Source organism: Poecilia latipinna, unplaced genomic scaffold (assembly GCF_001443285.1).
Source record: "Poecilia latipinna isolate Pla-1442-1.1 unplaced genomic scaffold, P_latipinna-1.0 Scaffold391, whole genome shotgun sequence".
Classification (NCBI taxonomy): domain Eukaryota; kingdom Metazoa; phylum Chordata; class Actinopteri; order Cyprinodontiformes; family Poeciliidae; genus Poecilia; species Poecilia latipinna.
Genome location: NW_015113007.1, coordinates 121,797 through 139,109, shown reverse-complemented (window position 1 = coordinate 139,109; position 17,313 = coordinate 121,797). Strand labels below are relative to the sequence as shown.

The 17,313-nt window shown below is 39.8% G+C and overlaps 1 protein-coding gene across 3 annotated transcripts in view; it reads left to right on the top strand.

Annotated features, from left to right (window-relative positions):
* The window catches only part of fgf14 (fibroblast growth factor 14), a 119,492-nt gene that overhangs the window by 88,180 nt on the left and 13,999 nt on the right, over positions 1-17,313 (top strand). For all 3 annotated transcript variants that reach the window (XM_015037073.1, XM_015037075.1, XM_015037074.1), the window contains exons 2-3: positions 4,551-4,661; positions 5,779-5,882. In XM_015037073.1, the coding sequence (XP_014892559.1) occupies positions 4,551-4,661; positions 5,779-5,882 (215 nt within the window). The remainder of the gene's footprint in view (positions 1-4,550; positions 4,662-5,778; positions 5,883-17,313) is intronic.

Sequence of the window (17,313 nt, the reverse complement as noted above, 5' to 3'; positions counted from 1 at the left end):
AATTCTGTCTTGGCTTAAGGAATACAACTTAGATGTTACATCAAATATCTGAAAGTTCACTAGTGAGAACAACATCTCATATATGCAAGGATGAGTGATTTATTGAGGAGAAATCTGGATGTCTGAAGAGGACTGATTTTTGCTAACTCATCTCAAGAAATTGCAGGATGAGGCTTCACAGATTCATGAGGAATCTAGTAGGTAGGGATGAGTGCTGGACGAAGTAGAGATGAGGGACAGAGGAGGTTAGGACGAGAAACGAAGGAGGTAAAAATAAAGGCTTAAGTGAGGGTGGTTATAGCGAGGAATACGGGATGAAGGAAGAGTTGAAGACCGAAGGAGGAGGATGACAATGAGAGAGGCAGGTTAGGATGAAGGATGTAGGCATGACAGGTGATGAAGGTGGAGATGATGAGGGATGAGGAATAATTGATGTAGGGATGAGGGATAAAAGAGCTTGGGATAATGACTGGAGGAGGTGTAGGGGTGAGGAACGAGGGATGGAGAGAGTAGGGATACAAAATGAGTTATAAATTAGGGAGGATGTTGAGATGAGGGATAAAGGAGATGAGGGTTAGGATGAGGAATGACAGGTGAACGAGGTAGAGAAGATGGATGAGGGCAATAAGGATGATGGATGACAAAGGCATGGATGATCAATAAAGGATGTAGGATCAAGGGATGTAGAAAGATGGACGTGGATATGAAGGATACAGATGAGGGAAGCTACGTTGATGGACGATGAATGACAGAAGATTGGGGAAGGGACGAATGAGGTTAGGATGTGGGATTAAGGAGGTAGACATGAGGAAAATGGATTGAGAGATGACCAGTGAAATAAGGACGAGAATTTGAAATGGAGATAGACAAGTGATGAGAATGATAAAGATACAGAATAACAAAGGAAAAGAGGAAGAATGGAGGACAATGATGGTAGGAATAAGAAAGGCCAAACTTGTAGGAAAAGATTAGAGATGAAAAAGGAAGGAATGAGTAATAAAGGAGGAATGAATGATGAAGTAAGCATAGAATAGCAGTAAAGGAGGAAGGAGTGAAAGGGTGAGGGTAGTGTGGAGTTTAAAAGAACACAATGGAAACAGCTAAACAAGGGAGCTAATATAGGTTTCAGGTAATAAGAGGTTTGCTCGTAGACTAACAAATTCATTTTGATTTGCAACAGATATAACCCATCATTCCAAGTTTGCCCTTTTTTTAAATATAGTTTTTATGTTTTGATGTGTTCTACAAATTTCTGCTGATGTTCATCTTAACCTGCTTGTTGCTTTTGAAGCTCCAGAGATCAAACCTAAAGGGGGAATCTGTGCGCGGGAGATATACACCGGCTATCCCGCCCCCAGGGACCGCAGCCAGCGTCGCATGATTTATAGCCCTATAGCCTCTCTCACCGCACATACATGCTCACACACACAAACTCCTACTTCACCTATCCAGACACCATGAACACAGTTCTAATTATTACATATTGCTCTCAAGAATCAATCTTACTCCCCCTCACACACACAAACGCATTGCCTAAAAGCCAAAGTCCCTGATCGATTGCACGTTTGCTAACTTTGTGTATCAACACAAAGGGATCTGCTTGAGGGAATTGTACTCTCATTAAAAATCCATGTGAAAACGTCCGTGTAGCCCCAGACCTTTCTGGGGTCTTGCAGAAACAAGGCTGCCGTGTGAGGAATTGCAGACCGAACCTAAGCCTGGCGTTCAGGTGGTGCTTCGAAGAAATTTCACTGTGGATTTGTTTTACTAGTGCGCGTCTCTGTTTCCCTCTCCATATGGAGCTTAGCATCCTGATTACCTGAAGATACTTTGTTCTGCTATTAAGATGTTTTCCATCTCCCCACCTGGGATGGACACATTTTAAGATGCTAGCAAGCAACAGATTGGCCAATTTAAAACCCCGTGATGCCGCTGTATAGGTTTTCAGTTGCCCTGAAGTACTTTGGTTGTGTTTCCTCTTCATCAGAACGAAATTGTAAACAATTAAAAATATAAAAATGTCCAATTTTGAATGACACTTGGTTGCGTTAATGGCATAAGCATATTTGATTGGGATGTACAAAGTAGCTTGTCATTATGATCCAAATTTTCAATATTTCTAACAGAAAAAAAAAATCAAAATATGGTATGCATGTGTATTGAGCTTCTCTCTGTAATCGCTGCTTCAAGTCTTCTGGGGTAAATCTCTATCCGAGTCTTTGCCCATTATTTTTTCAAAATATTTCGACATTAACATTGGACGATGATAGTCTGATTGGTCAGAGACTGTGAACTGCAGCTTTTAGGTCTCTCAGTTGGATTCAGATCTGGACCAGAATCTTTCCACATGTTCAAGGTCATTGTGCCAGTTCCCTTTTTTTGGAGAGGCTCCAACAGGTTTTCCACGCGTTTTCCCATCAACTCTCACCAGCTTCCCTGTCCTTGTCGGAGAAAAGCATCAGCAGCATTGAAGCCGTCACCACCAGTGTTTCACAGTGGTGACGACGTGTTCAGGGTCAATTACAATACTGAGGTCTCCACCACACTTATCTTTTTGCACAGTTGACAGCAAAGGTTGTTGTAAGATTAAAGCACCTTCCACAAGTTTGCTCTGTGACCCCCAAGGTTTGCTTCGAACTCTAAATGTGAGCGTCTGTCTTGTATTCCTTTGTTTTTATGATGCTGTTTTTTATTTTATGTTTTTTTTTAAAGGATTTCTCTACTCCACAGCACAGGCTGAACTTGAAGGTTTTGGATTACTTGCCTGCTTCCTATCATTCTTTTGGTACACTACTTATTTTCATCTCTGTTACAGAGGTTAAACTGAGTAACTAGTTGACTTCTAAAGGCAGTGGACTGCTCTGGGTTTTATTAAGGGGTATCAAAGTAAATGAGCTGGATACAACTGCAGGCCAGATTTTCATCTCATAAAACAAAAAAAAAGAAAACTGTGTTTCATTTTCTCAGACATGTTCTCCTTTGAACACATTTTCATTGTTCAGCTGAAGCGGCATGGTTGTATATCCTGTACCATCTCAACTCAGGCGGCGCAGCGGGGAATGTGTGAGATATGCACCCAGCATAAGCATTTCAGACCTGCACAGTAACACAAAAGCCATAACTTTGCCTTCAGATAGACCCCTTGAGATTTCTTCAGCTCTGTATCTTACACACACACACACATGCACACATATACGCAGATGCTTGCTGGGGGAGACGGTTTAGCGGTTTGGATGACGGTGAAGTTGATTTTTTATTTTTTATTTTTTTTTTACCTCCCCAGGGCTTTCTTAGAATGAAATCTAGTGTGATGGCTGTCTCTACAGTAAGTGTACTGTTGAACATATATAACGCCAGACACATGCAGGTATGCACTTCCGCACCGGATTTGTCTCCTCCCGGCTTTCAGCACAGAAACCCCCGAAAACCTCACTGCGCTTTATTAAGACATCTCTTTTTTTTATTGTTTCATACTCCCCTGCCACTTATTCATATCTTAACATAAATTGTGAAACCGCCAAAAAACATTACGTGACACATCCGAAGCGGCAGCGGCTCTGAGCAATCTAACCACGGAAGATGCTTATTTACTGCTAATACATGGGTAATCCCCCGGTTGGGTTAGGGATGGAAAACAGACACTCTTGCGTCCCAGAGAGGGTGCTGTTGGGTTCATTATGGGAGTCAGACAGCCACATATTAATTCTGATGCCTATAATTGGATGGTCTATCTCTGAGCAGGATGGGGCTTATGAGTCCGTAAAGGTACCTCTGGGATTTGCCAGCATACAGGAAGACAGAGAAAGAGAGAGAGAGAGGAAGAAGAACCTCATGCTGCTTTTCTGGCAGTTCGAAGCAAAAACAAAAAAAAAAGAGTTATCACAGCACGGAATCTTGTGAAATACCAAAGCATATCTCTCATTTACTTATTCACAGCCTCATACTGTACACCGAAACTGAAACATAAATGTACTGTACAAGTAAATGTCATGTTATATGCAGAAACCTCCATACATCTTGTCATTATTTGATGCGTCGAGGTTCATACGGAGTTGCAAAGTAGAAGTGAAGTCATTTTCACGTTTTGTTTCTTTATACAGATACAAGTTTACAATAAAACATTTTGCTTTCAGTTTCGTCCTGATTCAACACCAGGAACATTTTAGCCAAACTGCCGCCTGCTGCGTTGGTTTTTGCACAGTCTCTCAGACTTAATCAAATAAGTTGGAGAGAATAAATGAACAAGTTAGTTTTTTCTCGTTTTTTTTTTTTTTTTTGCTGATTTTCAACTGGATTTACATCTGGACTTTGATTCAAACATTGCTGTGCATGAATATGCTTCGATGTGAACCATTCCATTGTAGTTTTTGCTGCATCTTAAGCGTTTGCATCTTACCCTGCAACTAAAACTATGACTTAACCGAAGATTTTCATCAGATTTCTCATCAACTTTCACCTACTTCCCATGATGCACATACATTTGTGATTTATTTTTGCATAAATCGTGACTATTCTGTCTCTTTCCTCCCCCCCTTTTTTTCCTCTTCCAGATCCCCAGCTCAAGGGTATAGTGACCAGGTTATATTGCAGGCAGGGATACTACTTGCAAATGAACCCAGATGGCTCTCTTGATGGGACCAAGGATGACAGCAGTAATTCCAGTGAGTACTGTGGCACGATCTTTTTGCCTCTGGGAATAAAAATTTCAAAAGGTGACGGAAAAATATTGAAAAAACACCGAACAGGGAACGTTGTTCATCATAACTCAACTGTTTAACGCTTTTAGTGTTTTAAACTCCCTCCGGCACAATCGAGCGTATTACAACGTTGACGTTCGGCGTGGCAGCGTTGCACGTTTATCGTTCTGGTGTGGAGATGATACATTCCCTGTCTTCCCCTGTCAGTCTCCTCCAACCCCTGGGGTCAATATACTTCCTCAATTTTTTAGCCTTTGGAGTAAAAATGTCTCCTCAAAGCGCAGCCGAGGGATCACACCAATTCATCCTTATCTCTGAGGTTACAAAGTAGACCAGGAAACAGCAGATCTAACAGAGAGGAAAATGGTGTTATTACGTTGTTCTGGCTCTGCTCCTCTGCTGCTTCAGGCCGGGTGGTTAATTTGATTCCTGGACCTGGTGCTAACGCTGGCTTGACACTCAGCATTGTGTCACTTACCACTGTCAGCAAGACGGGGTTTGGCACATGTCACATCTGATTAGATAAAGAAAGCTATAGATAGGATTCACAGGGGAGAAATTGCGTTATTATTAGAACTTTGATGTTGAGTTAGAACTTGGAAGAATCGCAAAACTTCTCCCCTCCTGTTAATCCTTCGTTTAGGGGTCTTTGAGTTTACCATAACAGGAGATTCACAAACTTAGCCGACTGTGGTTTGGTGATGAAAGAGGTTCTATTATAATCCATGCAGCCAGTTTTGGTCTCATACCCACACAAGGTACCAATAAACAGTTAGGTAAACATTAATTTGAGTTTTTATAGGTCTTGTCCACATAAAAAACAAACATTTTTTTTTTCGTAGATGCACTTTGTAATTTCTAAAAAAAAAAAAAAAAAATTAAATACTGGATCATTTTTAGAGATGTGCTTATCCATGCATAAAAATGACTCAAAGCATTACGTTGTAAGCAAGGCTGTACAGTCCTCATAATGCTAACTGTAGTGCTAATATTTAGCCAGATTAACAGAACATCTAAAAAAAAAAAAAAACACAAGTGACACTTTTATCTAAATGTCTGTGTTTATGCATCTGTTTTCCAGCATTGTTTAACCTCATTCCTGTGGGCCTCCGAGTTGTCGCCATTCAGTCAGTGAAGACAGGGTTATACATCGCCATGAACGGGGAGGGCCATCTCTACACATCAGTAAGAACACTGTCTAGTCTGTTGTTTATTTTACAGTTTTATTCACAGCAAAAAAATTTAAAAAGAAATGAAACCAAAAATCAATGTATTTATTTATTTTTTCTGGGATTTAACACATTAAATCTGTTAATGTCTCCTAATTTTGTTTTGTTTTCCTGTATTATGTTGCATGTGTTGCATTACCCAAAAATAGAAAACAGCTTCAAAAACACCATGGAAGTGGAGGGAATATTTTGTTCGGATTTTGGCGCAGCCTTTTTTTTTTTTTTTTTTTTTTTTTTGGGGCTTTATAGTTGGGATTATTGACTATTTCTCTTCAACTAGGATTCAGTAAGCTTCACAGCCGGGGGAGTAATAAGACCTCACCCAGCAGAGATGGAGCTTCTCTGCTTGGCACTTTACTCTGTCCTACAGCAGTCGTACAAATCAATCAGCGGGAGGAACACTGGGAGTAGTGCTCCTCTTTTTAGACAGGAGAATCCATCAGAGCAACTGTCTCCTCTTCCCTCCGCAGACGTTATGTTCCTAATTCTCAGAGCGCAGACCGGGCATGGCCGTCTTATTTCTCCTTCATTACTGTGGGGGCTTAAGAGGAACTTCTTCTTTCAACGTGCCATGCACCCCCAAAGAAATTCTCTAAAATGCAATCAGCGCTCGATTTAAAGCATGAAATGAAATTCGTTTGAAAAGGATTGACCCAGAATTCGGTGGATTATTCAAGAATTGTGCAACAGGGGGTGTTAAATTAATGGATTATGCAATATTTAAAGGTACTATGTTGCTGCACACAAGTAGTAGTTTGATTCTAGTGAACAGTTATTACCCTTGTAAATACTTATTCCACATATTGGCAAACATGTGCATCAAATCTTTCAATCTTTACTTATACTTGTCAGCGCTACGATGACTTTGCAATACTTTTATTGTGTGTGAGGCCAAATTCCCATGACTTTAACAGTTGTGTTTCTTATTAGCCTAGAGGCAAGCTTGCAGTGAGATGCTAGCTCTTGTTGCTTGCCCCAAATTTTGTTTCAAGACAGCATTAGCTTTCAAAATGTAAGAGATGGAGCTTCTGTTGTATCAAGATCACAACTGACTGGATTTTTCAAAATTGAAAATCATTTCCCAACAACCAACTTCATTTTGTACTTTAAGGAACGGAAAGCTTAGTAGGATATGACTCCTTTAAAAAAAAAATAAAAATAATAATGTTCACGGACACAGGTTGATAGATTAAAAGAATATATCTCTGCTTAATTGCTTAGTGGTCTAAACTTTGCTCTTTAAACAAAAGTTGTTTTTTTACTGGCTCGGCCTTTGATCATACTGTTTTTCTCCCGTCATCTTTCACGATTAGCCCATCATCAGCCATAAAGAGGATCTTTCTACTTTTCCTAGTTGGAGTATCACATTTTCTTGGCCTGTCTCTTCTCCACAAGTAGTCCTTGTACAGCTTGCACATTTTTTTTCTCCCCCTGCTAATGGAGGTAGTGATCAGACATCAACTCTCCTAACCACCCACTCAAAGGTCTCTCTTTTGCTCCCTGGTGTGCAAATTACTCCAGTAATGGCAGCCTTGCAAGATGCTGCTCATCCTCCTCCATTTCCACCTCCTCCGTCTTCCTGCATCCTCCATTCTGCCCTGTAAGCAGGGTTCAACTGCTCTGCCCATTATCACTCTATCCCTTCACAGGAATAAAACCGACAGTCGACCTTTTTCCAGCCATTTGACAGGTATTGGATTTTTGTTCGCTCCCGTGTTAAAAACTGACTCGGATGTCTTTGACGGCATAACAATGTAGAGTCATCCAGGGACGTTGCCAAAAAACAAACAAACAAACAAACAAACAAACATATTTTACAGCAATAAAATAATCTGTCTCCCTGTTTCTTAAAAGGCCGGTTCGTTTTCACTGATTGAAATTCAATTGGCCGGCTTATTCCATTTCGGCATTACATACATTACCAAGTCTTTCCCTTCAGTGATGTACTTTGATAATGAGTGACACTTGAAGTGAGTCAAAAGGAGAAATTCTACTCAAGACCCATTCAAGGCCTCTGCTGGTGCATCATAATCCTTTGTGCGAGGCGCCCAAGGCGCCGAATGAGGCTCAAATGACAGAGATAGCATCAAAGTGACAGTGCAGTCTGGCACAAAGGACACACCACAGAATAAAGGGGAGTTCAATCATCTCACTTCTTTTCAATCTGCTCCCTTTTGTGTCGGAGCCAATAAAGTCCGGGCTAATTTCTTTTCTAGGCTGCTCCCAGGATCAGGCATTTCTTCTGAAATCTAATAAAAGGAGTTACTCCCGCCCTGTTGAATGAGGTAGCTGAGACAGGACGTACAAAAGTCCCTTGATAACTGTAATAGAGCTCGTAATGCAAAAAAGCAGACAACTGTAAATGAGATAAAGTAAAAAAAATAAATAAAAAAAAACTAATTTATTCAGTCGGGACGCCTGTATGAAAACCCTACGAGCTAACAAGGAAGTGGTGGATATTCTATTTTGCTACACATGATGAAATTGTGGTATTAGAGAATGCAACTCCCTGGTGATAATCTTTCTTTTTCAGGGCTGCTAATACGGACTCCTGCCATCTCTCTTGTGTAAATGTTCGGCATTTTATGGTTGACTGAGTCCTTTAGAAGCACTTCCCCATTCCTTCACTCCGCCCCGGTGTCTCACTGCAGGCTTTCTTTATCAGGAGCTCGCACTTGTTAGCGCTACCTTTCATGTTTGTCAAATTGACTCGCCACATCAGTGGAATCCTTCAGAGGACCGATTGGGAGAAGTGCAGCGGGTGTTAGTTTCACTTGTTAAGGGGCCGTTTCATAGTTAGTGCATGGACGCAGAGGACTGAAGGCGTCCACATCCCGCTGTGCTCGATTCGGAATCTACGGAAGGCTCCAAGGAGCCGTGGCGAAAAAAAACAAAAAAAAAAACAAAGAAACTTTCTGAAGCACTGACTGCTTCCCAAAAAATAATAAATAAATAACTCGAAGCTTAGCGCAAGGTTCAGGGCCACCGAGATGCATGAAACAGGAGACGGGTATCATTTGGATAAAGTAAAAATAAATAGAATAACTGTATAAATTCATTGCATAGAAGATAGTTTGTGACTAGCAGCAGTCAGGCTGAGGCTTAGTGGGCTGCCTCATTATTTTTAAAGTGTTGCTCTCTTCAGTGCAGTGTCAGGAAGTGAAGTTGGTCATAAGGGCAAGAAGAATCGCTTCATGTTTTAATGAATAAATAGGTTGAAGGAAGGCATCAAAGCTTAACCCTGGAAATGCAGGTCAGGACTGAGATGAGACAAGCATATGAATAACTGGTCGTTCTGTCATTTAACATCATTTTTTTTAAATGTTTGCATCTACATTTTTTTTCCCATAAAAATGGCTTCGTGGGATTCTTCTACTATCGTCCAGTAAAATCTTTCGCGTCTTTGTAAAATCCTATCAACTCAGAAGAGTGTCGCATTCAGGCAATTAAACAGTTGCCCTGATGTTTTACTTGACTGCAGATACCCTCCCTCAAACAGGGAGTCGCCTCCTCGGCGTGTTTGACTTGACCAGAGGGGATCGGACCACCCTGAACTATAAATCATGATACACAACGCTGCTAATTCGTCCTCCATCTTCTTTCCAGGTCAATAGGTTAACGTCTATTAACGTCAGTTCTCTAAACCTCTCTGCTATTCCCCAGGTTATTCTGGGCAAATTAAGAGTTGGAGAGTGCAGCTGCTTTCTGAGTCACTGGTTTACATGACGCATATTTATTATCAACTGCACGAATGAGTCATTTTACGGATATTTCTTAGATAAATCCTTTGATAACTGGATGGATTTTTGCATGGTGTGACTTGTTTGTAGTTGTGCTCATGTTAGCAGATTTAAAAACAAAATCAGCATCAGAGTCTGTCACTGCTTGGAAATACATTCAAACCATAAGATATCATACTTCGAGAATGAGATTTAAAAAAAAAATAATTTAAAAAAGATGAAATCAATTATTGTGACCTGTGCATCAGCACACTTGCACTTTTAAATTGAACTGCTACGATGAAGTCACCCTTTTGATAAGTTTGATTTTTAGAACAGCGATTGTGTTTGACAGGCTTTAATGCCTTGTTGCGTTTTTACCAAAAACAACTGCTGGATTTTAATTACTTTTCCTGACCAAATTCAATGTCGTCACAGACCTATGTGGAGGAAAGCTGTGTTTGGAGCTGTGGAGGCTTAGATGGAGTCTTTGTCGACAATTTTAAGCCTATATTGCTGATCCCTAATAGATTACCATAAATCCATAGACATTTTTGTACGAGCTCAACACTGAAACAGAGGTCAACGCAACATTGAGTGGGTCACAGAGATTTGGAGACCATATACCAATTGCAACATCTGGCTTATAATTCAGTAACATGACTGTATGGCCCTGTGATCTCATCTGACATTTATTGCAGACTTGTTACTGTTGATGTAATTCAGCAGTTTGGGTAAAAAAAAAAAAAAATGTTTGTGAAGTTCTGTTCTTGAGTTGCTTTGCAGAAATTCCCTGACAATGCATCGAGTTCGTAACATGAATTGAAATAACACTGAAGCATACGGGACACACAACACCGAAACAGAGCAAAGGAGGTTGCTTTTTGTTTTTTATTTTTATTTTTTAATAATGGTTTGTTCAGAAGTTATTGATTTCAAGAGTGAAGATCTGTCAAAATTCAGAACGACATGGTTGTAACAGTACTCACAGCTTTGAAGTTAATTTCAAACGTTAGTCTGACAACCAAAGAACCAACAAAATAAACACCGACTAAAAGACTTGTACTTGGAGATGACAGTCACTTAGTGGGAAGCTGTCAAAGTAATGGCACGGTCTATTTGCAAGCTTAGTACCCAACGTTAACCATGGAGATCAGCAGCCAAGACTGGATCTGTTGGCTGCACCTGCACTTGTTTGATTTGGTTATTTTTTTCCTACTTATTATATAGCTATTGAGAATTGAGAACTGCATATGTAGTGGTGAGTTCTAATTTTAACAGAAGTGTTCCTTCCTTAATCCAAATCCACCTTTATTATGTTCTAAATAAATAAAAAAGAAAATAAACAGAAATGGATCCAAATTCTTTTACAAAGTGACCCTTTCAGTAAGTGTATTGTAAATCTGCTCCAACCGTCTGTTATCGATGTATCAGGTAAAGTGTAGTGAGATACAACAATATCTCAGAGTAGCTTACAAATATTTCATTTCTTGACCAGCATTCTCTGCTCAAGGACCATCGTTGCATAAATTTAGAAACTTGTCTCCCAGCAGCTCTGAGAGATTGTCCAAGATTACATGAACCTCCCAGAACGTCCTCCTCTGCTGCCTTTGCAGAAGCATGTTCCAGCTGCCTTTTCCAACCCACTGAATGCCGGGTTTCTAACCAGGCTGGAAATTAGCCAGATATTGATCCATCGGCAACAGTTCAAACCGAATCCCCCTCGTCCAACTGAAATAATCCTTTAAAATGGGGAGCCCAAAAACCACACAGGTAGTTGCAAGAATGCTATGGGAAATCCATGAAATTTATGCTGCAGACAGTTAATGAAAAAGCAGGAGCCTGAACAAAACATAAATAGTGCACTGACTATTAGAGGGGAAGAAGAAAACAGAGAGAGAGAGAGAGATCTCTAAGGTGTGTTTGGCAGGGAAAGCCCTGCTGTGGTTATTATAATCAGTGAAGCATGCAGGCGATCTCTTCTTGTTGCCCCCGTTTGTTTCTCATTATTTATTCTAAAAGCAGTCTCCATCATGTAATTAATTTTTGTATCATGGCGCGGTAATTCGAGTCTGGCATCAAAGGCCCCGAGCTACTACTGTCGAGCTGGGGAACAGACCCTAACACTTTTATTGATCATATCTACTTTCTACATCAGTCATCTCTGGATACGCTGATGTCATGAGGAGAATCCGGCTTCATTAAATGGGCTGTGTTGTGGTTTTCCAGTCGACACTGTCGCCTGGATCGTTGTCACAACACCAAATAACTTTTTTCATTATTTCAGCAATCTGTTACTGATTACTAGCTACGGCTTATCGAATGCGTCAACCATTTAACACGCTGGCAGGGTTTAAATAGGGTTTGCACCAAATTTTCAAGAGAAATACAAACCCTTGCATGGCTACATGGCACAGACTGTTAGGTTCCGTATTTCTGTGTGTTCATTTTTGAGTTTCTCTGTGTTCAGTCCTGTGTTCCTGTGAGTCTCTGTCCTGTCCTCCCCGTTGATTGCTCCCCAGGTGTGTCTCGTTCCCTTAATTGCCCCGTGTGTATTTAATCCCGCCTGTTGGCTGTGTTCCTCGTCGGGTCTTTGTCTATCGTCGTTTGTTGTCGTAGTTCGCCAGTAGAACTGTAAAGTCCTGGTTTGTCTAACGTCTCAGTTTTTGTGTTACTTGCGCTCCAGTAGAACTGTTTAGTCCTGGTAGTGTCAGCTCTCGTGTCTAGTCCTGTGATTCAGTTGCTACCGGTACTTAGCTGTGTGCTAGTTTCTGCCGTGCTGCCTGTATGGACTGCTGAGCTTTATTTTCACCATTAAATTCTTTATCTTCACCATACCTGGGTTCTCAGCGTCTCTCCTCACCACTTCAACCCGCAATTCTTGACACAGACAGATTGAAGATGTGACTAACTTGTATTTAGCAACCGACCAAATATTGACTCCTGAAAATGTCGTGTGTATCAACCATAGTTTATGCTGCCTTCTCTTGCTCCTCCGTGGTGTGCGTGTGACTGCATTTTAAAACTGATATAAAACACTAGAATAGACATTATGCTGAAGTCAGAGTGAACTGAATATGTAGCTTCTCAGCTGAAGAACCAAAGGCAGTCAGAAGAGTTATAAATCAGCGGAATAACACTTAACTTAAATGGATAAAATATCTGGCTTTTTGAATGTTTTAAAAACAAACAGAATAAAAGGAACTAATCTTAAATAGCACCAACAGTGTAGCTCTATCGCAGACCTGCTTGACATTGTCTTCTTTGGATAAAACAGCTTATCCTTAATTGCATCATCCGTCTCATAAAAGTACTTTTAAATTCAAACTTTACACTTCCCAAAAGATTGTTAAATGTCGGTGATAAAGTTCTTGATAGTTAAGAATGCATGATGATTGCACACATGATGATTTTTTTTTTCTTATGCTCTTCCAGATTATTGTTTCTGTTTATTTTTGAAATACCTACAGCTTAGTCTAAAAGTATTCAGACCCCTGGCAAAATTAGGAAGAGTTTATCTTCGTTAACAGATTCTAGCTGGAACTCGATTTGGGTGACTCCAAGACTTTTTTTTTTTTTTTTTTTTTCCTACATCTAGTCAGAAGTAACTTGGTCAGTTTAAAATATTACCTTCTGCTAATCCGCCAGGGTTTTGAATATCTTTGGACATAAATGTACAATACAAGTTTTGCCTCCATGAAAACTCGCAGTTCTTTGTTTTGCCCTTGCTTTTTGTTCACAATGTCGTGAAAACAGAATTCCAATAAATGCAGATGAGGGATTATCCTTGATGTTTTCAATGCATTTGGTTTCCATAACTACATTTCCAAATATGATGAAAGATCATTTCATTGTTTTGGAACAGCTTCAGCTCAAAAGTCCAATAATCCACCTTGAGTGACCATCAGCCATTGTTTGGAATCCGTCCAACAGAACAGAATCCTGGATATTTTAGAATTGGGCCAGCTCTCCCCATTATCTACGGAAACATTTACTCATACATTATGTTGCGTTTCTAATCTGTACTGATGCTTTATGATTGACAGTATCCAAAAGGACAGTTAAAAATAAAAGTCTAGAGAAGCCAGATGGAAAATAAATGTAATGTTTCAAAGGAAAACCTATGCTTGAATTGCAAGCACTCGTAGAGCCCTCAAAATCGCAAATTCTGCTTTTCATGTTTGCTTTAGTGGACGACAGCCTAGAGGACATATCCGTATATAAATACAGATGGCGTTGTTACTACTTCTCTGTGAAAGCTCAATGCAGTAGTTATCAGAGCAAACATGGCTAGCCTGTTTGTCGAATTAATGACCCCAGTTCTGGCCTAATTGGTTTCCCAGTGTGTAAATGTCAAGCACCATGCAAATACAAATGGCGCACTCGTGCTTGTTGCCTCAAGAGCTGTGTTGCGTGCAAATGAGAGCGGAGGAGGAGCTCGGTATGAAACAGTATTTATCATTTGCAAGAGTGCGCGCTATTGGATCAGTTGTATAAGAAACCGTCATCTTAAGCAGGTATGCTGTTTTAAATTTAAAATTTGACTAAGCTTATCAAATCTTTTACACTCAAAATAAAATTAAACTAAGAAACATTTCCATTGACTGGTTTTGTGTGATTTTTCATAAAACATGTGATTAGGAGCCAGACTAGAGTAAATAGAGAAAAAAAATACTGTAGTTTATGTTTTTGTCTTTGATATAACTAGTTCAATACAGTTCTAGTCATCTATATAAATATATATAAACTAGAGCAGTATTGAAACTAACAGGTGTGAAATATTCAGCAGTCTGGATGAGGGAGTCACCCACAGGTGTGCTGTTAGCAATTAGCAAGCCACGCCCTTCAGAAAAAAAAAAAAAAAAGGCGTGGCCTGCCCTCTATAAAAGAAGGATTTACACAAAACCCACTCACACACCAGGATCAAAAGAAATAAAGAACAATGGAAAACTGAAAGAAGGATATTGAAATAGTAGGGTCACAAATTTATTCATAAAAATAATGAAGGTTTTCTTAAAAGTCCTGACTTTATTGTGACTCAGTTTGCAAATATAACTCATGTCCAATTTCTTCCCAGTGGACGGATACAGCACAGGGTGTGAGAAATAGACGAAGGCTTTTACTCTGACAGAAAAGCCCCTCGGTGATCAACTTGCTTGAACGTGTAACAGCCGCGGCTCTCGCTTTACCCCCCTTCACCCCTCTTTTCCTTTTGCAGTTTCCATCTATGAAATGAAAGAGAAAAAAAAATCAATACAGTGAGAATTGTTAGAGGACGGCTTTAAATCATGAAAATTCATTCCCTTAAAACACAGCTGAACCTGCCTCTAACTGTGTGTGTCAATGAAACAACAAGAATCATGATCAAGTTTGTTTGCACAAAAGGTCAAACAATTCTCACGAGTTGAGCTTCGCAAGTCCAACGGTCTGTTCTTTTCACTGCTTACTGCACCATATTGTGCTTGCATGCCAAAGTCAATGCAGCAAGCTTGCTAAGAGCAAAATGTGGTGCAACAAACTCAAAGTAATTAATAAGCTATTTGAAGGGGGAAAAGGGAAAATTATTCCCAGTATGTATTTTGTTTCTCATTGTAAATTAAACACCAGCTATAAGTCTATTTATGCTCGTTTATGCTGGAGTACAACCTGTTTCCCATGCTACAACAAGCTACAACTAGCAACTGTATAGAAAGCCAAACCAAAACATTAGACACTTTTTGGTGTCTACTCTTAGTTTGGAAAGGAGAATATGACAGATATCGAAATGTAATGATTTTTAAGCATTAATACATCTAAACATTTTTTTTTATATTAACATATAAATCATCAGTAAAAAAAAAATAAATAAAAAAAAATGCATCGGAGCAGGAGCTCAATAGATAACCGGTGTGTCAATTAGAGCAATACCCCGGCACCTCCATCACTCCACTGTCTCTCTGCATCTTTTATTCAGAACTGCTTCAAGTCAGTGCTGTGGCATTTCAGAATGAAGCTCTCGAAGGTATTGATTGACAGGATTTGGCTTCTTGCTGAACTCCTGATGGGCAGGCCAGTTGGTTTCGTGGTTTCTTTCTGGCTGACTGCTTGACTCACTTAGCCTTTCAACAAGAGACACAGTGTGTTGGGGAATCCTCGGCTGTCATCCGCAGATGCACAGGATGAGGGCCCTGGCAGCTTGTCAGAGAGGCTTCAGGAGAGATTTATGTTGGGGAATGGTCCCTCTGCAGTGAAACTTTTAAAAATATCAAAGCAAAAAGAGGGCTCTCCGCTGCCAAAAAGCTCAGTTTTACTACGCATGAAAGCAGAGGGCTTAAAGAAGAAAGCTCAAAAAATCCATTTTTTTATGATCAAGCTATTGCAGGTTATTACGTAACAGTGCTGTTTTTACATCTAATTTTATGGACATCCTTTATTATGCACAAATTACAGTGTCTATGTAGTGATTAAGCATTTAGTTTGTTTGTTGTAGTTAGTTCTGATTAAATCTTGGTCCTAACATGTAGAATATCAGTTTTTTAATTTTGTGTGTTTTTGAGAGGAAAGCATATATTTTTTTATATAAAGGTTTAAAAGTGCAAAAGTTTTCAGTACTGCAGCCTTACTGCAGAACGGCTCTGCTCAGAACATTCTGCATGTGAATGTGTGACTTATACTTAGGCGCTATATTTAGTTTCCTTCCACATTTTAAATTAATGCCGTCTTATTTTTTCTCTCAAAATTGCCCCTTGGTATTAGCATTAGTAATATGCATTCATTAGTATGTGATAGATTTCTGTATTTCTGTTGTCTTGTGACACAGACTCTTCTAAAAATATTGCTTTTTTTTTGTATTTCCAATGAGCACGTAAGGGGACAGATATTTTCTTTACATAACTATGTTTAATTATTACTGAGTATAAGTATTACTGCCCACAATGTTCTTCACAAAAATGAAAATGTTGCTGCGAGTTCAACATATTTCAAATGTATATTTTAATATTAATCCCAGTAATTATGGTTCACTCAAAATCAACTCCTGTGTTTGATATCAAAATGGAGAAACTCAAGAAACAAAATACACACACACAAAAAAGGAAACCAAACAGTTCAACACAGAACCAACTCTCTAAGTGCGGCCTGAAAAACTTCTGCTTTCTTATAACTTATCTTTCCAGTGTAACAGACGGAGCACTTGGGTTTACTGTCCTGTTGTGTTCAACACATGTTGTGTAATCCTAAATTATTTCTCTTCTCCTTTCTCTTACATGAACTTGACACCACATGGCAGAAACACAACACAAGAGCTATAGGTTGTGTCCATTACTTCTGTGTTTTTTGTTTTAGGCTTCCTTTTTGTTTTTTTTGACACTGAACCACCAACTGTTCAAACAGACCAGCCTTTTTGACATTTTCTATAGACAGACCTTTCTTCTTCTTCTGAACAACAAGCCCAGAAAGTTCAAATAACCTTTTCGCGTGGTACAGTTATGACAGGGATTGTCAAGTACTTGCAGGCCTTGCTGGGTGTCTCACTGTGTGTTCCTTTGTGTTCGGACCACCGTGGTGAAGGACCGTCCCCCATGTAGTCAGAGGCAGACTCTGGGGTAAGCGCGAGGGCTGTCCTTTCTTGGACGGAACAGATGTTGCAGGAAATTCATGCTGTGCAAGCCAATAATCAAGTGCCACACC